Source organism: Oncorhynchus tshawytscha, linkage group LG08 (assembly GCF_018296145.1).
Source record: "Oncorhynchus tshawytscha isolate Ot180627B linkage group LG08, Otsh_v2.0, whole genome shotgun sequence".
NCBI classification, from domain to species: domain Eukaryota; kingdom Metazoa; phylum Chordata; class Actinopteri; order Salmoniformes; family Salmonidae; genus Oncorhynchus; species Oncorhynchus tshawytscha.
The window spans coordinates 89,282,099-89,306,409 of record NC_056436.1 but is presented as its reverse complement, the minus strand read 5'-3'; the positions used below and the strand labels follow the sequence as shown (position 1 = coordinate 89,306,409).

At 42.9% G+C, this 24,311-nt stretch overlaps 1 protein-coding gene across 1 annotated transcript in view; it reads right to left on the bottom strand.

Annotated features, from left to right (window-relative positions):
* LOC112232723 overlaps positions 1–15,622 on the bottom strand; it is a 31,316-nt gene extending 15,694 nt beyond the window's left edge. Inside the window, exons 1-2 of the mRNA XM_024399921.2 lie at positions 15,361–15,622; positions 56–188 (exon numbers count right to left, since the gene is read on the bottom strand). Coding sequence (XP_024255689.1) covers positions 56–188; positions 15,361–15,495 — 268 coding nt within the window. The 5' untranslated portion in view covers positions 15,496–15,622. The remainder of the gene's footprint in view (positions 1–55; positions 189–15,360) is intronic.
* Positions 15,623–24,311: the final 8,689 nt, after the last annotated feature.

Here is a 24,311-nt window from a genome sequence, read left to right as displayed (position 1 = left end):
CAATCCCTCAATGGACCTTACCCACCTGGCATAACAATCACTCAATGGAACTTACCGGTCGTCAGGTTTTTGAGTGCAGTTGAAAGTTTCTCAATGGCATAACATTTAGCATCCAAAGACCTGACGAGATTGTCCAGCACATTGATAGGATGAGGCGCGCTCAGGAAGCTTCGGACTTCCACGTTGGCCTGTAGGAATTCAGAAACGTGTCAGTATTGGGAACTTTTATTACAAAATATAGCTTCTATGGATAAGTTACCCAACAAAGACAGAGTTAGGTAAATAAGTCTGAAAATATAGTTTACCAAGCTAGACATGACTAAACCATGGAAGAAGCTAAGCTACACTAAATCTACCTTAAGAGAAATATAGTTTACGTAACTAGTTACTTTGGGGGAAAAAAGTAGATCACTACATCCAAACAACTTTGTGAATAAATGTGACACAGTGAATACCTACAGTGCCTTCAGAAAGTATTCAGACCCCTTGACTTATTCCCCGTTCTGTTGTGTTACAGCCCTGAATTCAAAAACAGTTCTCACCCATCTACACCCCATAATGAAAACATGTTTTTAGAACATTTTACAGAAATCTCATTTACGTAAGCATTCACACCCGTGTCTTTCTGGGTAAGTCTCTGAGAGTGACTACAGCTGGGAGTCTTTCTGGGTAAGTCTCTGAGAGTGACTACAGCTGGGAGTCTTTCTGGGTAAGTCTATGAGTTTTGCACACCTGGATTGTAAAATATTTGCACATTATTATTTTTTGCATTATTCAAGCTCCGTCAAGTTGGTTGTTGATCAATGCTAGACAGCCAATTTCATGTCTTGCCAAAGATTGTCAAGCCGATTTAAGTAAAAAATTTAAATATGCCACTTAGAAACATTCAATGTTGTCTTTTGGAAGTACAGTTGAAGTCGGAAGTTTACATACACCTTAGCCAAATACATTTAAACTCAGTTTCACAATTCCTGACATTTAATCCTAGTAAAAATTCCCTGTCCTAGGTCAGTTAGGATCACCACTTTATTTTAAGAATGTGAAATGTCAGTATAATAGCAGAGAGAATGATTTATTTCAGCTTTTATTTCTTTCATCACATTCCCAGTGGGTCAGAAGTTTACATACACTCAATTAGTATTTGGACCCCGATGTCTTGCTCCCAGACAAACTAAACAACTACTTTGCTCGCTTTGAGGACAATACAGTGCCACTGACACGGCCCGCTACCAAAACCTGCGGACTCTTCTTCACCGCAGTCAACGTGAGTAAAACATTTAAACGTTTTAACCCTCGCAAGGCTGCAGGCGGCATCCCTAGCCGCGTCCTCAGAGCATGCGCAGACCCGCTGGCTGGTGTGTTTACGGACATATGCAATGATAAATCGATGACCATATCGGAAGATATTAGCTATTAATGCCAACATCGGCATGATGTCTGGTTTAACGCTGATGTGCAAAACCGATGTCGAAGTTGACGTGCAAACTAGACGTCGACCGATAATGATTTTTCAACGTAGACCAAAAAAAAGCCGATCCCGATTTAAAAAATAAAAAAAAGGTTGATTTATATTTGTGATAATGACAATTACAACAACACTGAACAAACACTTATTTTAACTTAATATAATACATCAAAATAAATTTAGCCTCAAATAAATAATAAAACATGTTGGTTTAAATAATGCAAAAACAAAGTGTTGGGTAAGAAAGTGCAATATGATCCATGTAAGAAAGCTAACGTTTAAGTTCCTTGCTCAGAACTTGAGAACATGTGAAAGCTGGTGGTTCCTTTTATCATGAGTCTTCAATATTCCCAGGTAAGAAGTTTTAGGTTGTAGTTATTATAGGACTATTTCCCTCTATACCATTTGTATTTCATTAACCTTTGACTATTGGATGTTCTTATAGGCACTTTAGTATTGCCAGTGTAACAGTATAGCTTCCGTCCCTCTCCTCGCCCCTACCTGGGCTCGAACCAGGAACACACCGACAACAGCCACCCTCGAACCAGGAACACACCGACAACAGCCACCCTCGAACCAGGAACACACCGACAACAGCCACCCTCGAAATACGAGCCTTTGGTCATTAATATGGTACAATCCGGAAACTTTAATTTCGAAAACGTTTATTCTGTCAGTGACAGAACCGTTCCGTATTTTATCTAACGGGTGGCTTCCATCAGTCTAAATATTCCTGTTACATTGCACAACCTTCAATGTTATGTCATAATTACGTAAAATTCTGGCAAATTAGTTCGCAACGAGCCAGACGGCCCAAACTGTTGCATATACCCTGACACTGCGTGCAATGAACGCAAGAGAAGTGACAATTTCACCTGGTTAATATTGCCTGCTAACCTGGATTTATTTTAGCTAGATATGCAGGTTAAAAAATATATACCTCTGTGTATTGAGTTTATGGTTAGGTACAGTCGTGCAATGATTATGCTTTTTTCGCAAATGTGCTTTTGTTAAATCATCCCCCGTTTGGTGAAGTTGGCTGTCTTTGTTAGGAAGAAATAGTCTTCACACAGTTCGCAACGAGCCAGGAGGCCCAAACTGCTGCATATACCCTGACTCTGTTGCAAGAGAAGCGACACAATTACCTGAGTTAAAAGAATTTCATGTTAGCAGGCAATATTAACTAAAGATGCAGGTTTAAAAATATATACTTGTGTATTGATTTTAAGAAAGGCATTGATGTTTATGGTTAGGTACACGTTGGAGCAACGACAGTCCTTTTCGCGAATACGCACCGCATCGATTATATGCAACGCAGGACACGCTAGATAAACTAGTAATATCATCAACCATGTGCAGTTAACTAGTGATTATAATTGATTGACTGATTGATTGTTGTTTATAAGATAGGTTTAATGCTAGCTGGCAACTTACCTTGGCTTCTTACTGCATTTGCGTAACAGGAGTGGAGTGCAACGTAAAGCAGGTGGTTAGAGCGTTGGACTAGTTAACCGTAAGGTTGCCAGATTGTCAGCTCTGCGATTCAAGGTACAAATCTGTCGTTCTGCCCCTGAACAGGCAGTTAACCCACTGTTCCCAGGCCATCATTGAAAACAAGAATGTGTTCTTAACTGACTTGCCTAGTTAAATAAAGGTGTAAAAAATTTAATAAAATGTTTAAAATGGTCTTTAAAAAAAAAAAAAATTACAAAAAAAAAAATTTATCGGCCAAATCGGTGTCCAAAAATATTAATTTTCGGTTGTTATGAAAAATCGGTCGACCTCTAGTGCGTGCCTATATTAACATAGCTAGATGACGTGATGACGCCACGAAAAATGTTGTTCTATACGTTCAACACAGCATTCCTGAACTAGCCCACAACGTCTGCTGTGTGGATCGAGTCGTCAACATGTCGAGCAGTCGCTTGAAAGACTAACAGAACTTCAGTGAGACAACTCAAAAGGAGAAATCCATTAAAGTCAAGATAATGGAATTCATTGCCCTTGACAATCCACCATTCTCTGTTGTGGGTGGTGTTGGCTTTCGCCAACTAGTCGAGCACCGGGAACACACGATCAAGTAGGTGCTATTTTTCAGATGTCGCCCTACCGGAGTTACACAGTATTGTTGTATTGAAGTACTGGGGGATTTGAAAAGTCATCAATCGATCAACAATACTTTTAGTAAAAATATGTATTTTAAATGTACAATCTGTAGAAACTATGAGAATAGAAAAGGTTAAGAACTCTTTTTTAAACATCACAGCTGAAAAATATATCAAACAGAAATCCAATATGGATGGGAGGGTTGAATGGAGCCGATGGGCCTGGATGGTGTTGAGAGATGGATGGGAGGGTTGAATGGAGCTGAAGGGACTAATAACAACACGATACCTAATGTACAACATACTGTGTCCGTAAAACATATATAGGTTCAGAACTTTTGTGAAAGAACACAGTTTGAAAGATACGGCAAATAGAAAGGCTAGAGGAAGGACCTCAGTAATAGATGGTTGAGGGTAGAGGAAGGACCTCAGTAATAGATGGTTGAGGCTAGAGGAAGGACCTCAGTAATAGATGGTTGAGGCTAGAGGAAGGACCTCAGTAATAGATGGTTGAGGGTAGAGGAAGGACCTCAGTAATAGATGGTTGAGGGTAGAGGAAGGACCTCAGTAATAGATGGTTGAGGCTAGAGGAAGGACCTCAGTAATAGATGGTTGAGGGTAGAGGAAGGACCTCAGTAATAGATGGTTGAGGCTAGAGGAAGGACCTCAGTAATAGATGGTTGAGGCTAGAGGAAGGACCTCAGTAATAGATGGTTGAGGCTAGAGGAAGGACCTCAGTAATAGATGGTTGAGGCTAGAGGAAGGACCTCAGTAATAGATGGTTGAGGCTAGAGGAAGGACCTCAGTAATAGATGGTTGAGGCTAGAGGAAGGACCTCAGTAATAGATGGTTGAGGCTAGAGGAAGGACCTCAGTAATAGATGGTTGAGGCTAGAGGAAGGACCTCAGTAATAGCTGGTTGAGGCTAGAGGAAGGACCTCAGTAATAGCTGGTTGAGGCTAGAGGAAGGACCTCAGTAATAGATGGTTGAGGCTAGAGAAAGGACCTCAGTAATAGATGGTTGAGGGTAGAGGAAGGACCTCAGTAATAGATGGTTGAGGGTAGAGGAAGGACCTCAGTAATAGATGGTTGAGGGTAGAGGAAGGACCTCAGTAATAGATGGTTGAGGCTAGAGGAAGGACCTCAGTAATAGCTGGTTGAGGGTAGAGGAAGGACCTCAGTAATAGATGGTTGAGGCTAGAGAAAGGACCTCAGTAATAGATGGTTGAGGCTAGAGGAAGGACCTCAGTAATAGATGGTTGAGGCTAGAGGAAGGACCTCAGTAATAGATGGTTGAGGCTAGAGGAAGGACCTCAGTAATAGATGGTTGAGGCTAGAGGAAGGACCTCAGTAATAGCTGGTTGAGGCTAGAGAAAGGACCTCAGTAATAGATGGTTGAGGCTAGAGGAAGGACCTCAGTAATAGATGGTTGAGGCTAGAGGAAGGACCTCAGTAATAAATCAAATTTTATTTGTCACATACACATGGTTAGCAGATGTTAATGCGAGTGTAGCGAAATGCTTGTGCTTCTAGTTCCGACAATGCAGTAATAACGAGCAAGTAATCTAACTAACAATTCCCCCCCCCCCCCAAAAAACTACTGTCATACACAGTGTAAGGGGATAAAGAATATGTACATAAGGATATATGAATGAGTGATGGTACAGAGCAGCATAGGCAAGATACAGTAGATGATATCGAGTACAGTATATACATATGAGATAAGTATGTAAACCAAGTGGCATAGTTAAAGTGGCTAGTGATACATGTATTACATAAGGATGCAGTCGATGATATAGAGTACAGTATCAACGTATGCATATGAGATGAACAATGTAGGGTAAGTAACATTATATAAGGTAGCATTGTTTAAAGTGGCTAGCGATACATTTACATCATTTCCCATCAATTCCCATGATTAAAGTGGCTGGAGTAGAGTCAGTGTCATTGACAGTGTGTTGGCAGTAGCCACTCAATGTTAGTGGTGGCTGTTTAACAGTCTGATGGCCTTGAGATAGAAGCTGTTTTTCAGTCTCTCGGTCCCAGCTTTGATGCACCTGTACTGACCTCGCCTTCTGGATGGCAGCGGGGTGAACAGGCAGTGGCTCGGGTGGTTGATGTCCTTGATGATCTTTATGGCCTTCCTGTAGCATCGGGTGGTGTAGGTGTCCTGGAGGGCAGGTAGTTTGCCCCCGGTGATGCGTTGTGCAGACCTCACTACCCTCTGGAGAGCCTTACGGTTGAGGGCGGTGCAGTTGCCATACCAGGCGGTGATACAGCCCGCCAGGATGCTCTCGATTGTGCATCTGTAGAAGTTTGTGAGTGCTTTTGGTGACAAGCCGAATTTCTTCAGCCTCCTGAGGTTGAAGAGGCGCTGCTGCGCCTTCCTCACGATGCTGTCTGTGTGAGTGGACCAATTCAGTTTGTCTGTGATGTGTATGCCGAGGAACTTAAAACTTGCTACCCTCTCCACTACTGTTCCATCGATGTGGATGGGGGTGTTCCCTCTGCTGTTTCCTGAAGTCCACAATCATCTCCTTAGTTTTGTTGACGTTGAGTGTGAGGTTATTTTCCTGACACCACACTCCGAGGGCCCTCACCTCCTCCCTGTAGGCCGTCTCGTCGTTGTTGGTAATCAAGCCTACCACTGTTGTGTCGTCCGCAAACTTGATGATTGAGTTGGAGGCGTGCGTGGCCACGCAGTCGTGTGTGAACAGGGAGTACAGGAGAGGGCTCAGAACGCACCCTTGTGGGGCCCCAGTGTTGAGGATCAGCGGGGAGGAGATGTTGTTGCCTACCCTCACCACCTGGGGGCGGCCCGTCAGGAAGTCCAGTACCCAGTTGCACAGGGCGGGGTCGAGACCCAGGGTCTCGAGCTTGATGACGAGCTTGGAGGGTACTATGGTGTTGAATGCCGAGCTGTAGTCGATGAACAGCATTCTCACATAGGTATTCCTCTTGTCCAGATGGGTTAGGGCAGTGTGCAGTGTGGTTGAGATTGCATCGTCTGTGGACCTATTTGGGCAGTAAGCAAATTGGAGTGGGTCAAGGGTGTCAGGTAGGGTGGAGGTGATATGGTCCTTTACTAGTCTCTCAAAGCACTTCATGATGACGGATGTGAGTGTTACGGGGCGGTAGTCGTTTAGCTCAGTTACCTTAGCTTTCTTGGGAACAGGAACAATGGTGGCCCTCTTGAAGCATGTGGGAACAGCAGACTGGTATAGGGATTGATTGAATATGTCCGTAAACACACCGGCCAGCTGGTCTGCGCATGCTCTGAGGGCGCGGCTGGGGATGCCGTCTGGGCCTGCAGCCTTGCGAGGGTTAACACGTTTAAATGTCTTACTCACTTCGGCTGCAGTGAAGGAGAGACCGCATGTTTCCGTTGCAGGCCGTGTCAGTGGCACTGTATTGTCCTCAAAGCGGGCAAAAAGTTATTTAGTCTGCCTGGGAGCAAGACATCCTGGTCCGTGACTGGGCTGGGTTTCTTCCTGTAGTCCGTGATTGACTGTAGACCCTGCCACATACCTCTTGTGTCTGAGCCGTTGAATTGAGATTCTACCTTGTCTCTGTACTGGCGCTTAGCTTGTTTGATAGCCTTGCGGAGGGAATAGCTGCACTGTTTGTATTCAGTCATGTTACCAGACACCTTGCCCTGATTAAAAGCAGTGGTTCGTGCCTTCAGTTTCACACGAATGCTGCCATCAATCCACGGTTTCTGGTTAGGGAATGTTTTAATCGTTGCTATGGGAACGACATCTTCAACGCACGTTCTAATGAACTCGCACACCGTATCAGCGTATTCGTCAATGTTGTTGTCTGACGCAATACGAAACATCTCCCAGTCCACGTGATGGAAGCAGTCTTGGAGTGTGGAGTCAGCTTGGTCGGACCAGCGTTGGACAGACCTCAGCGTGGGAGCTTCTTGTTTTAGTTTCTGTCTGTAGGCAGGGATCAACAAAATGGAGTCGTGGTCAGCTTTTCCGAAAGGGGGCGGGGCAGGGCCTTATATGCGTCGCGGAAGTTAGAGTAACAATGATCCAGGGTCTTTCCACCCCTGGTTGCGCAATCGATATGCTGATAAAATTTAGGGAGTCTTGTTTTCAGATTAGCCTTGTTAAAATCCCCAGCTACAATGAATGCAGCCTCCGGATAAATCGTTTCCAGTTTGCAGAGAGTTAGATAAAGTTCGTTCAGAGCCATCGATGTGTCTGCTTGGGGGGGGATATATACGGCTGTGATTATAATCGAAGAGAATTCTCTTGGTAGATAATGCGGTCTACATTTGATTGTGAGGAATTCTAAAATCAGGTGAACAGAAGGATTTGAGTTCCTGTATGTTTCTTTCATCACACCATGTCACGTTGGCCATAAGACATACGCCCCCGCCCGTCTTCTTACCAGAAAGATGTTTGTTTCTGTCGGCGTGATGCGTGGAGAAACCCGCTGGCTGCACCGCTCGGATTGCGTCTCTCCAGTTAGCCATGTTTCCGTGAAGCAAAGAACGTTACAGTCTCTGATGTCCCTCTGGAATGCTACCCTTGCTCGGATTTCATCAACCTTGTTGTCAAGAGACTGGACATTGGCAAGAAGAATGCTAGGGAGTGGTGCACGATGTGCCCGTCTCCGGAGTCTGACCAGAAGACCGCTTCGTTTCCCTCTTTTTCTGAGTCGTTTTTTTTTTTTGGTCGCTGCATGTGATCCACTCGGTTACACTGGTTGTAAGGCAGAACACAGGATCCGCATCGCGAAAAACATATTCTTGGTCGTACTGATGGTGAGTTGACGCTGATCTTATATTCAGTAGTTCTTCTCGGCTGTATGTAAAGAAACCTAAGATGACCTGGGGTACTAGTGTAAGAAATAACACGTAAAAAAAACAAAAAACTGCATAGTTTCCTAGGAACGCGAAGCGAGGCGGCCATCTCTGTCGGCGCCGGAAGTACTGATGGTTGAGGCTAGAGGAAGGACCTCAGTAATAGATGGTTGAGGGTAGAGGAAGGACCTCAGTAATAGCTGGTTGAGGCTAGAGGAAGGACCTCAGTAATAGCTGGTTGAGGCTAGAGGAAGGACCTCAGTAATAGCTGGTTGAGGGTAGAGGAAGGACCTCAGTAATAGCTGGTTGAGGGTAGAGGAAGGACCTCAGTAATAGCTGGTTGAGGGTAGAGGAAGGACCTCAGTAATAGCTGGTTGAGGGTAGAGGAAGGACCTCAGTAATAGCTGGTTGAGGGTAGAGGAAGGACCTCAGTAATAGCTGGTTGAGGGTAGAGGAAGGACCTCAGTAATAGCTGGTTGAGGGTAGAGGAAGGACCTCAGTAATAGATGGTTGAGGGTAGAGGAAGGACCTCAGTAATAGATGGTTGAGGGTAGAGGAAGGACCTCAGTAATAGATGGTTGAGGGTAGAGGAAGGACCTCAGTAATAGATGGTTGAGGGTAGAGGAAGGACCTCAGTAATAGATGGTTGAGGGTAGAGGAAGGACCTCAGTAATAGATGGTTGAGGGTAGAGGAAGGACCTCAGTAATAGATGGTTGAGGGTAGAGGAAGGACCTCAGTAATAGATGGTTGAGGGTAGAGGAAGGACCTCAGTAATAGATGGTTGAGGGTAGAGGAAGGACCTCAGTAATAGATGGTTGAGGGTAGGAAGGACCTCAGTAATAGATGGTTGAGGGTAGAGGAAGGACCTCAGTAATAGATGGTTGAGGGTAGAGGAAGGACCTCAGTAATAGATGGTTGAGGGTAGAGGAAGGACCTCAGTAATAGATGGTTGAGGCTAGAGGAAGGACCTCAGTAATAGATGGTTGAGGCTAGAGAGGAAGGACCTCAGTAATAGATGGTTGAGGCTAGAGGAAGGACCTCAGTAATAGATGGTTGAGGCTAGAGGAAGGACCTCAGTAATAGATGGTTGAGGGTAGAGGAAGGACCTCAGTAATAGATGGTTGAGGGTAGAGGAAGGACCTCAGTAATAGATGGTTGAGGGTAGAGGAAGGACATCAGTAATAGATGGTTCAACGTGGGTGGGTAAAATGTATAGTATTACCTCTGGTAATATTGGTCATAATGAACCATTTAGACTAGAGACCAGACCTCTGGGTCATATTGAACCGTTTAGACTAGAGACCAGACCTCTGGGTCATGTTGAACCGTTTAGACTAGAGACCAGACCTCTGGTAATATGGTTCATATATATAGTTCATATTGAACCGTTTAGGCTAGAGACCAGACCTCTGGCTACCTAGGTTTGAATTTAGTTCAACCAGTGTGAGGCACAGCGTGCTCCAGACAACTATACAAACCTGTCTCATTCACCAGTCAAACAGTGAGGCACAGCGTGCTCCAGGCAAATATAACAAGCCTCTCTCATTCACCAGTCAAACAGTGTGAGGCACAGCGTGCTCCAGACAAATATAACAAGCCTCTCTCATTCACCAGTCAAACAGTGAGGCACAGCGTGCTCCAGACAAATATAACAAGCCTCTCTCATTCAGTCAAACAGTGTGAGGCACAGCGTGCTCCAAACAAATATTGGCTAGTTATTCTGTCTGTAAAGAAACGAGCGTGGTATCGATTGAGCCTGCTGCAAAGACTGGACTAGAACAAACCACTCTCAAACAGAGCCACGCGTGCCTAACTCATGTGACTTGCGTTGTCTCAAGGTACAAGTCATCCTGAATGAATCAGAATCTGTAGCTAGTCAGTTGGTCAATCTAGTTATTTCCTGTAGACTTATGGGGCCACGTGGTTGTTTTTGTCTGTCTACTTGGCGTTGTGTAGTAGGCCTACTTTGGGATCCTGAGTGGCGCAGCGGTCTAAGGCAATGCATCACAGCTTCCCTGCCCCATCCACCGCTGCCCCCTGGACACTGATCTCTTGGCTACATAGCTGATGCACTCTGGACTGTCCATTAATCACGGTACTCCATTCTGCTTGTTTATGTTTTATCTGTCGGCCCCAGCCGCACTCAGGCTCTGTGTGTAGTTAAGCCGACCCTCCCTGCCTAGTCAACGCCATTTTACCTGCTGTTGTTGTGCTAGCTGATTAGCTGTTGTTGTCTCACCTTCTGTTTTAGCTAGCTCTCCCAATTCCAACACCTGTGATAACTGTATGCCTCGCTGTATGTCTCTCTCAAATGTCAATATGCCTTGTATACTGTTGTTCAGGTTAGTTATCATTGTTTTAGTTCACAATGGAGCCCCTAGTTCCACTCTTCATACCCCTGATACCTCCTTTGTCCCACCTCCCACACATGCGGTGACCTCACCCATTACAACCAGCATGTCCAGTGATACAACCTCTCTCATCATCACTCAGTGCCTGGGCTTACCTCCGCTGTACCCGCACCCCACCATACCCCCGTCTGCGCATTATGCCCTGAATATATTCTACCATGCCCAGAAATCTGCTCCTTTTATTCTCTGTCCCCAACGCTCTAGGCGACCAGTTTTGATAGCCTTTAGCCGCACCCTCATACTACTCCTCCTCTGTTCCTCGGGTGATGTGGAGGTAAACCCAGGCCCTGCATGTCCCCAGGCACCCTCATTTTTTGACTTCTGTGATCAAAAAAGCCTTGGTTTCATGCATGTCAACATCAGAAGCCTCCTCCCTAAGTTTGTTTTACTCACTGCTTTAGCACACTCTGCTAACCCTGATGTCCTTGCCGTGTCTGAATCCTGGCTCAGGAAGGCCACCAAAAAGTCTGAGATTTCCATACCCAACTATAACATTTTCCGTCAAGATAGAACTGCCAAAGCGGGAGGAGTTGCAGTCTACTGCAGAGATATTACTTTGCAGGCTGTCATACTTTCCAGGTCCATACCCAAACAGTTCGAACTACTCATTTTAAAAATTACTCTCTCCAGAGATAAGTCCCTCACTGTTGCCGCCTGCTACCGACCCCCCTCAGCTCCCAGCTGTGCCCTGGACACCATTTGTGAATTGATCGCCCCCCATCTAGCTTCAGAGTTTGTTCTGTTAAGTGACCTAAACTGGGATATGCTTAACACCCCGGCAGTCCTACAATCTAAGCTAGATGCCCTCAATCTCACACAAATCATCAAGGAACCCACCAGGTACAACCCTAACTCTGTAAACAAGGGCACCCTCATAGACGTCATCCTGACCAACTGGCCCTCCAAATACACCTCCGCTGTCTTCAACCCGGATCTCAGCGATCACTGCCTCATTGCCTGTATCCGCTACGGAGAGCCGCAGTCAAACGACCACCCCTCATCACTGTCAAACGCTCCCTAAAACACTTCTGTGAGCAGGCCTTTCTAAATCGACCTGGCACGGGTATCCTGGAAGGACATTGACCTCATCCCGTCAGTTGAGGATGCCTGGTCATTCTTTAAAAGTAACTTCCTCACCATTTTAGATAAGCATGCTCCGTTCAAAAAATGCTGAACTAAGAACAGATATAGCCCCTTGTTCACTCCAGACCTGACTGCCCTCGACCAGCACAAAAACATCCTGTGGTGGACTGCAATAGCATTGAATAGTCCCCGCGATATGCAACTGTTCAGGGAAGTCAGGAACCAATACACGCAGTCAGTCAGGAAAGCTAAGGCCAGCTTCTTCAGGCAGAAATTTGCATCCTGTAGTTCCAACTCCAAAAAGTTCTGGGAAAGTCCATGGAGAACAAGAGCACCTCCTCCCAGCTGCCCACTGCACTGAGGCTCGGTAACACGGCCACCACCGATAAATCCATGATTATCGAAAACTTCAACAAGCATTTCTCAACGGCTGGCCATGCCTTCCTCCTGGCTACTCCAACCTCGGCCAACAGCCGCCACCCCCCCGCAGCTACTCGCCCAAGCCTCTCCAGATTCTCCTTTACCCAAATCCAGATAGCAGATGTTCTGAAAGAGCTGCAAAACCTGGACCCGTACAAATCAGCTGGGCTTGACAATCTGGACCCTCTATTTCAGAAACTATCCGCCGCCATTGTCGCAACCCCTATTACCAGCCTGTTCAACCTCGCTTTCATATCGTCTGAGATCCCCAAAGATTGGAAAGCTGCCGCAGTCATCCCCCGCTTCAAAGGGGGAGACACCCTGGACCCAAACTGTTACAGACCTATATCCATCCTGCCCTGCCCATCTAAGGTCTTCGAAAGCCAAGTCAACAAACAGGTCACTGACCATCTCGAATCCCACCGTACCTTCTCCGCTGTGCAATCTGGTTTCCGAGCCGGTCACGGGTGCACTTCAGCCACGCTCAAGGTACTAAACGATATCATAACCTCCATCGATAAAAGACAGTACTGTGCAGCAGTCTTCATCGACCTTGCCAAGGCTTTCGACTCTGTCAATCACCATATTCTTATCGGCAGACTCAGTAGCCCTGGTTTTTCTGATGATTCTCTGTATATATCAATGATGTTGCTCTTGCTGCGGGTGATTCCCTGATCCACCTCTACGCAGACGACACCATTCTATATACTTCCGGCCCGTCCTTGGACACTGTGCTATCTAACCTCCAAACGAGCTTCAATGCCATACAACACTCCTTCCGTGGCCTCCAACTGCTCTTAAACGCTAGTAAAACCAAATGCATGCTTTTCAACCGTTCGCTGCCTGCACCCGCACGCCTGACTAGCATCACCACCCTGGATGGTTCCGACCTTGAATATGTGGACATCTATAAGTACCTAGGTGTCTGGCTAGACTGCAAACTCTCCTTCCAGACTCATATCAAACATCTCCAATCAAAAATCAAATCTAGAGTCGGCTTTCTATTCCGCAACAAAGCCTCCTTCACTCACGCCGCCAAACTTACCCTAGTAAAACTGACTATCCTACCGATCCTCGACTTCAGCGATGTCATCTACAAAATAGCTTCCAACACTCTACTCAGCAAACTGGATGCAGTTTATCACAGTGCCATCCGTTTTGTCACTAAAGCACCTTATGCCACCCACCACTGCGACTTGTATGCTCTAGTCGGCTGGCCCTCGCTACATATTCGTAGCCAGACCCACTGGCTCCAGGTCATCTACAAGTCCATGCTAGGTAAAGCTCCGCCTTATCTCAGTTCACTGGTCACGATGGCAACACCCACCCGTAGCACGCGCTCCAGCAGGTGCATCTCACTGATCATCCCTAAAGCCAACACCTCATTTGGCCGCCTTTCGTTCCAGTTCTCTGCTGCCTGTGACTGGAACGAATTGCAAAAATCGCTCAAGTTGGAGACTTTTATCTCCCTCACCAACTTCAAACATCTGCTATCTGAGCAGTTAACCGATCGCTGCAGCTGTACATAGTCTACCGGTAAATAGCCCACCCATTTTTACCTACCTCATCCCCATACTGTTTTTATTTATTTACTTGCTCTTTTGCACACCAATATCTCTACCTGTACATGACCATCTGATCATTTATCACTCCAGTGTTAATCTGCAAAATTGTAATTATTCACCTACCTCCTCATGCCTTTTGCACACAATGTATATAGACTCTTTTTTTTCTACTGTGTTATTGACTTGTTAATTGTTTACTCCATGTGTAACTCTGTTGTCTGTTCACACTGCTATGCTTTATCTTGGCCAGGTCGCAGTTGCAAATGAGAACTTATTCTCAACTAGCCTACCTGGTTAAATAAAGGTGTTCTCAACTAGCCTACCTGGTTAAATAAAGGTGAAATAAAAAATAAATAAAAAATAAAAGTGCTAGAGCTGTCACTACAGACCCGGGTTCGATCCCGGGCTGTATCACAACCGGCCGTAATCGGGAGTCACGTCGGCCAGTGCACAACTGGCCCAGGGTCGTCCAGGGTCGTCCAGGGTAGGCCATCGTTGTAAATAATTATTTGTTCTTAACTGACTCGCCTAGTTAAATAAAGTACTTTGTAAGTATAATTATTTAATTGCTGATGACTGTCTGTATCCAAGCCCATACTTGCCATTATTATATCATTTCGAAAATGCATGTTTACTGAGCAACAGATCATTAGAAAATAAAATTACAAATGTCGATTGTTCAAATGGTGTGGCGTAAAGTGTCGGGAGAGAAGTTGAACTCCTCTCTAAAGTGAAACGTTTGGGAGCAAGCGAATTAGCCAACCTTCACCTACAAATCAACCTTCACCTACAAATCAACCTTCACCTACAAATCAACCTTCACCTACAAATCAACCTTCACCTACAAATCAACCTTCACCTACAAATCAACCTTCACCTACAAATCAACCTTCACCTACAAATCAACCTTCACCTACAAATCAACCTTCACCTACAAATCAACCTTCACCTACAAATCAACCTTCACCTAAATCAGTGTCTGGAATAAATGATGACAATAGTAACCAACCACACATTGGGCTATTCAGACTATTTAGTTGATCATTCAATAGGACTAAATCGTGCATTTTCTTCTGTCGGGGTCGTTTATTTTTGAACATTGTATGGGAATAAGTGAAGGAACATAATGATGCGCTCTGATATGTTCTTGAGCAGTAAAGCGCACTACCGGGTTTCCAATCACGACTATGACGAGTTAGGCACACCCGGAGTAGTTCACTACTACCCAAAACTGCCTAAAAGTTCACTAACCAACTACCACATTCATTACCTTACAACCTAGTTATCATTCAAATAGTAAGTCATGATTGAACGTTTAAATCACAGACCAAATGGGACATTTACCAGTATATTTAGCTCAATCTAGTTGACTAGGTAGCTGGGCCACAACTCTTAATTCACACGTTTCCAGCTAGTGTTAGCATAGCCAGCTAGTTCAATCATGCTTTGCTGTCTACCGATGGAGCTATTGAACTAGCTGTAGTTAGCCAATTACCTTTTCGGTTAAACGTCGTAGTTGTTTGTCCAGTGTATTCCTGGCGTCCTCCAAGACGAGCAGTTTGTACATTATACATCTTTTGGTGACATTGAGGTCGGTGGGAAGCCACACAGGACTCTGCTGCAGCGGCATTATAGTGACTGATGAGGCTGGACCAAAACGTTTGATTTGAGAATGTAATCTGACAGCGTGTCACTTCATTTTATTCTTCTTTGAGGTTTAATGGCGGCGTGGCCGAAATTATGGGTGCGTTCGATAATTGCCTCCAGTGGATCAGAGTGTGCTCTGGGTCATAGGTCAATTCAGAGAGCACACTGTCGAAAACAAAAAATATAAGCATCATGCAACAATTTCAAAGGTTTTAATAAGTTACAGTTCATATAAGGGAATCAGTCAGTTGAAATAAATAAATTAGGCTCTAATCTATTGATTTCACATGACTGGGAATACAGATATGCATGTGTTGGTCACAAATAAAATAAAAAATGTAGGGGCATGGATCAGAAAACCGGTCAGTATCTGGTGTGACCTCTATTAAACATAAAACATTTCCATCAGTATTCAGACCCTTTACTCAGTATTTTGTTGAAGCATCGTTGGCAGCGATTACAGCCTCTGGTCTTCTTGGGTATGACGGTACAAGCTTGGCACACCTGTATTTGGGGAGTTTCTCCCATTCTTCTCTGCAGATCCTCTCAAGCTCTGTTAGGTTGGATGGGGAGCGTCGCTGCAGAGCTATTTTCAGGTCTCTCCAGAGATGTTAGATCGGGTTCAAGTCCGGGCTCTGGCTGGGACACTCAAGGACATTCAGAGACTTGTCCCGAAGCCACTCCTGCGCCCCAGTTTTAGGTCCTGAGCAATCTGGTGCAGGTTTGCATCAAAGATCTCTACTTTGCTCCGATCATCCTTCCCCTCGATCCTGACTAGTCTTCTAGTCCCTGGGAGCATGATGCTGCCACCACCATGCTTTACCATAGGTATGGTGCCAGGTGTCCTCCAGACGTGATGCTTGGCTTTCAGGCCAAAGAGTTCAATCTTAGTTTCATCAGACTAGAGAATCTTGTTTCTCATGGTCTGCGAGTCTTTAGGTGCCTTTTAGCAAACTCCAAGCAGCCTGTCATGTGCCTTTTATTGAGGAGTGGCTTCCATCTGGCCACTCTACCATAAAGGCCTGATTGGTGGAGTGCTGCAGAGATAGTTGTCCTTCTGGAAGGTTCTCCCATCTCTACAGAAGAACTCTGGAGCTCTGTCAGTGTGACCATCGGGTTCTTGTTTACCTTCCTGACAAAGGCCCTTCTTCCCTGATCACTCACTTTGGCCGGGTGGAGTCTTGGCGATTCCAAACTTCTTCCATTTAAGAATGATGGAGGCTAATGTGTTCTTTGGGACCTTCAAGGATGCAGAAATGTTTTGGTACCCTTCCCCAGATCTGTGCCTCGACACAATCATGTCTGGGAGCTCTACGGACAATTCCTTCGACCTCATGGTTTGGTTTTTGCTCTGACATGCACTGTCAACTGTGGGACCTTATATAAACCGGTGTGTGCCTTTCCAAATCATGTCCAATCAATTGAATTTACCACAGGTGGACTCCAATGAAGTTGTAGAAACATCTCAAGGATGATCAATGGAAACAGGAAGCACCTGAGCTTAATTTCGAGTCTCATAGCAAGGGGTCTGAATACTTATGTAAATAAGGTAAAACAATTTTGCAAAAATGACTCTGGACTCTTGACATTCCGGACTCTGACATTCCGGACTCTGACATTCCGGACTCTGACATTCCGGACTCTGACATTCCGGACTCTGACATTCCGGACTCTGACATTCCGGACTCTGACATTGCTCGTTCTGGTATTTGTTCATTATTTGTTTTACTTTTTGGATGATGCGGAGCTACTGTTGGAGAAACACAAGAATTTCGCTGTACCTACGATACCATTTGCAAATCTGTACACGCGATCAATAAACTTTAAACAATAAACTTTGTATTTATCACATGCGTTGATACAACAGGTGTAGGTAGACCTTTAAGTGAAATGCTTACTTATAAGCTATTTCAGAGATATCATACAGCTCACACTTTTTAGTTATTTAATTGTATATTTTATTTAACCTTCATTTAACCTTTATTTAAACTTTATTTAACGAGGCAAGTCAGTTAAGAACAAATTCTTATTTGCAATGACGGCCTAGGAACAGTGGGTTAACTGGCCTAGGAACAGTGGGTTAACTGGCCTAGGAACAGTGGGTTAACTGTCTGAACAGGCAAAAGGCCTCCTGCGGGGACGGGGGCGGGATTTAAAATAACAATACATGAAATACAAATATAGGACAAAACACGACAAGAGAGTCTAGGAACAGTGGGTTAACTGGCCTAGGAACAGTGGGTTAACTGCCTGAACAGGCAAAACACTACATAAAAGAGACACAAAACACGACAAGAGAGACAACACAGCACTACATAAAGAGAGACAACACAGCACTACATAAAGAGAGACAACACAGCACTACATAAAGAGAGACAACACAGCACTACATAAAGAGAGACAACACAGCACTACATAAAGAGAGACACCACACACTACATAAAGAGAGACACCACAGCACTACATAAAGAGAGACAACACAGCACTACATAAAGAGAGACAACACAGCACTACATAAAGAGAGACAACACAGCACTACATAAAGAGAGACAACACAGCACTACATAAAGAGAGACAACACAGCACTACATAAAGAGAGACACCACAACACTACATAAAGAGAGACACCACAACACTACATAAAGAGAGACAACACAGCACTACATAAAGAGAGACAACACAGCACTACATAAAGAGAGACAACACAGCACTACATAAAGAGAGACAACACAGCACTACATAAAGAGAGACAACACAGCACTACATAAAGAGAGACAACACAGCACTACATAAAGAGAGACACCACAACACTACATAAAGAGAGACAACACAACACTACATAAAGAGAGACAACACAACACTACATAAAGAGAGACACCACAACACTACATAAAGAGAGACACCACAACACTACATAAAGAGAGACAACACAACACTACATAAAGAGAGACAACACAACACTACATAAAGAGAGACACCACAACACTACATAAAGAGAGACAACACAACACTACATAAAGAGAGACAACACAACACTACATAAAGAGAGACACCACAACACTACATAAAGAGAGACACCACAACACTACATAAAGAGAGACAACACAACACTACATAAAGAGAGACACCACAACACTACATAAAGAGAGACAACACAACACTACATAAAGAGAGACAACACAACACTACATAAAGAGAGACAACACAACACTACATAAAGAGAGACACCACAACACTACATAAAGAGAGACAACACAACACTACATAAAGAGAGACAACACAACACTACATAAAGAGAGACAACACAACACTACATAAAGAGAGACAACACAACACTACATAAAGAGAGACAACACAACACTACATAAAGAGAGACAACACTACATAAAGAGAGACACCACAACACTACATAAAGAGAGACAACACAACACTACATAAAGAGAGACACCACAACACTACATAAAGAGAGACAACACAACACTACATAAAGAGAGACAACACAACACTACATAAAGAGAGACACCACAGCACTACATAAAGAGAGACAACACAACACTACATAAAGAGAGACAACACAACACTACATAAAGAGAGACAACACAACACTACATAAAGAGAGACAACACAACACTACATAAAGAGAGACAACACAACACTACATAAAGAGAGACAACACAACACTACATAAAGAGAGACAACACAACACTACATAAAGAGAGACACCACAGCACTACATAAAGAGAGACAACACAACACTACATAAAGAGAGACAACACAACACTACATAAAGAGAGACAACACAGCACTACATAAAGAGAGACAACACAACACTACATAAAGAGAGACAACACAACACTACATAAAGAGAGACAACACAACACTACATAAAGAGAGACAACACAACACTGCATAAAGAGAGACAACACAGCACTACATAAAGAGAGACAACACAACACTACATAAAGAGAGACAACACTACACTACATAAAGAGAGACAACACAGCACTACATAAAGAGAGACAACACAACACTACATAAAGAGAGACACCACAGCACTACATAAAGAGAGACAACACAACACTACATAAAGAGAGACAACACTACACTACATAAAGAGAGACAACACAGCACTACATAAAGAGAGACAACACAACACTACATAAAGAGAGACAACACAACACTACATAAAGAGAGACAACACTACACTACATAAAGAGAGACAACACAGCACTACATAAAGAGAGACAACACAACACTACATAAAGAGAGACAACACAACACTACACTACATAAAGAGAGACAACACAACACAACACTACATAAAGAGAGACAACACAACACTACACTACATAAAGAGAGACAACACAGCACTACATAAAGAGAGACAACACTACATAAAGAGAGACAACACTACATGAAGAGAGACAACACAACACTACATAAAGAGAGACAACACAACACTACATAAAGAGAGACAACACTACATAAAGACAGACAACACTACATAAAGAGAGACAACACAACACTACATAAAGAGAGACAACACAACACTACATAAAGAGAGACACCACAACATAAAGAGAGACAACACAACACTACATAAAGAGAGACAACACAACACTACATAAAGAGAGACAACACAACACTACATAAAGAGAGACAACACAACACTACATAAAGAGAGACAACACTACACTACATAAAGAGAGACAACACAGCACTACATAAAGAGAGACAACACAACACTACATAAAGAGAGACACCACAGCACTACATAAAGAGAGACAACACAACACTACATAAAGAGAGACAACACTACACTACATAAAGAGAGACAACACAGCACTACATAAAGAGAGACAACACAACACTACATAAAGAGAGACAACACAACACTACATAAAGAGAGACAACACTACACTACATAAAGAGAGACAACACAGCACTACATAAAGAGAGACAACACAACACTACATAAAGAGAGACAACACAACACTACACTACATAAAGAGAGACAACACAACACAACACTACATAAAGAGAGACAACACAACACTACACTACATAAAGAGAGACAACACAGCACTACATAAAGAGAGACAACACAACACTACATAAAGAGAGACAACACAACACTACATAAAGAGAGACAACACTACACTACATAAAGAGAGACAACACAGCACTACATAAAGAGAGACAACACAACACTACATAAAGAGAGACACCACAGCACTACATAAAGAGAGACAACACAACACTACATAAAGAGAGACAACACAACACTACATAAAGAGAGACAACACAACACTACATAAAGAGAGACAACACAACACTACATAAAGAGAGACACCACAGCACTACATAAAGAGAGACAACACAACACTACATAAAGAGAGACAACACAACACTACATAAAGAGAGACAACACAACACTACATAAAGAGAGACAACACAACACTACATAAAGAGAGACAACACAACACTACATAAAGAGAGACAACACAACACTACATAAAGAGAGACAACACAACACTACATAAAGAGAGACAACACAACACTACATAAAGAGAGACAACACAACACTACATAAAGAGAGACAACACTACATAAAGAGAGACAACACAACACTACATAAAGAGAGACAACACTACATAAAGAGAGACAACACTACATAAAGAGAGACAACACAACACTACATAAAGAGAGACAACACTACATAAAGAGAGACAACACAACACTACATAAAGAGAGACAACACAACACTACATAAAGAGAGACAACACAACACGACATAAAGAGAGACACCACAACACTACATAAAGAGAGACAACACAACACTACATAAAGAGAGACAACACAACACTACATAAAGAGAGACAACACTACATAAAGAGAGACAACACAACACTACATAAAGAGAGACACCACAACACTACATAAAGAGAGACAACACAACACTACATAAAGAGAGACAACACAACACTACATAAAGAGAGACAACACTACATAAAGAGAGACAACACAACACTACATAAAGAGAGACACCACAACACTACATAAAGAGAGACAACACAACACTACATAAAGAGAGACAACACAACACTACATAAAGAGAGACAACACAACACTACATAAAGAGAGACAACACAACACTACATAAAGAGAGACAACACAACACTACATAAAGAGAGACAACACAACACTACATAAAGAGAGACAACACAACACTACATAAAGAGAGACACCACAACACTACATAAAGAGAGACAACACAACACTACATAAAGAGAGACAACACAACACTACATAAAGAGAGACAACACAACACTACATAAAGAGAGACAACACAACACTACATAAAGAGAGACAACACAACACTACATAAAGAGAGACAACACAACACTACATAAAGAGAGACAACACAACACTACATAAAGAGAGACAACACAACACTACATAAAGAGAGACAACACAACACTACATAAAGAGAGACAACACAACACTACATAAAGAGAGACAACACAGCACTACATAAAGAGAGACAACACAACACTACATAAAGAGAGACAACACAACACTACATAAAGAGAGACAACACAACACTACATAGAGAGAGACAACACAACACTACATAAAGAGAGACCACAACACTACATAAAGAGAGACAACACAACACTACATAAAGAGAGACAACACTACATAGAGACTCAACACTACATAAAGAGAGACAACACAACGCTACATAAAGAGAGACAACACAACACTACATAAAGAGAGACAACACAACACTACATAAAGTGAGACCCCACAACACTACATAAAGAGAGAAACTACAACACTATATAAAGAGACACAACGCTACATAAAGAGAGACAACACAACACTACATAAAGAGAGACAACACTACATAAAGAGAGACAACACAACACTACATAAAGAGAGACAACACAACACTACATAAAGAGAGACAACACAACACTACATAAAGAGAGACAACACAACACTACATAAAGAGAGACAACACAACACTACATAAAGAGAGACAACACAACACTACATAAAGAGAGACAACACAACACTACATAAAGAGAGACAACACAACACTACATAAAGAGAGACACCACAACACTACATAAAGAGAGACACCACAACACTACATAAAGAGAGACACCACAACACTACATAAAGAGAGACCTGAGACAACACTACATAAAGAGAGACAACACAACACTACATAAAGAGAGACAACACAACACTACATAAAGAGAGACAACACAACACTACATAAAGAGAGACAACACAACATTACATAAAGAGAGACAACACAACACTACATAAAGAGAGACAACACAACATTACATAAAGAGAGACCTGAGACAACACAACATTACATAAAGAGAGACAACACAACACTACATAAAGAGAGACAACACAACACTACATAAAGAGAGACAACACAACACTACATAAAGAGAGACAACACAACACTACATAAAGAGAGACAACACAACATTACATAAAGAGAGACAACACAACACTACATAAAGAGAGACAACACAACACTACATAAAGAGAGACAACACAACACTACATAAAGAGAGACAACACAACACTACATAAAGAGAGACAACACAACACTACATAAAGAGAGACAACACAACACTACATAGAGAGAGACAACACAACACTACATAAAGAGAGACAACACAACACTACATAAAGAGAGACAACACAACACTACATAGAGAGAGACAACACAACACTACATAAAGAGAGACACCACAACACAACATAAAGAGAGACAACACAACACTACATAAAGAGAGACAACACAACACTACATAAAGAGAGACAACACAACACTACATAAAGAGAGACAACACAACACTACATAAAGAGAGACAACACAACACTACATAAAGAGAGACAACACAACACTACATAAAGAGAGACAACACAACACTACATAAAGAGAGACACCACAACACTACATAAAGAGAGACAACACAACACTACATAAAGAGAGACAACACAACACAACATAAAGAGAGACAACACAACACTACATAAAGAGAGACAACACAACACTACATAAAGAGAGACAACACAACACTACATAAAGAGAGACAACACAACACTACATAAAGAGAGACAACACAACACTACATAAAGAGAGACAACACAACACTACATAAAGAGAGACAACACAACACGACATAAAGAGAGACAACACAACACGACATAAAGAGAGACAACACAACACGACATAAAGAGAGACAACACAACATGACATAAAGAGAGACAACACAACACTACATAAAGAGACACCACAACAGTACATAAAGAGAGACAACACAACACGACATAAAGAGAGACAACACAACAGGACATAAAGAGAGACAACACAACACTACATAAAGAGAGACAACACAGCACTACATAAAGAGAGACAACACAACACTACATAAAGAGAGACAACACAGCACTACATAAAGAGAGACAACACAACACTACATAAAGAGAGACAACACAGCACTACATAAAGAGAGACAACACAACACTACATAAAGAGAGACAACACAGCACTACATAAAGAGAGACAACACAACACTACATAAAGAGAGACAACACAACACTACATAAAGAGAGACAACACAGCACTACATAAAGAGAGACACCACAGCACTACATAAAGAGAGACAACACAACACTACATAAAGAGAGACAACACAACACTACATAAAGAGAGACAACACAACACTACATAAAGAGAGACAACACAACACTACATAAAGA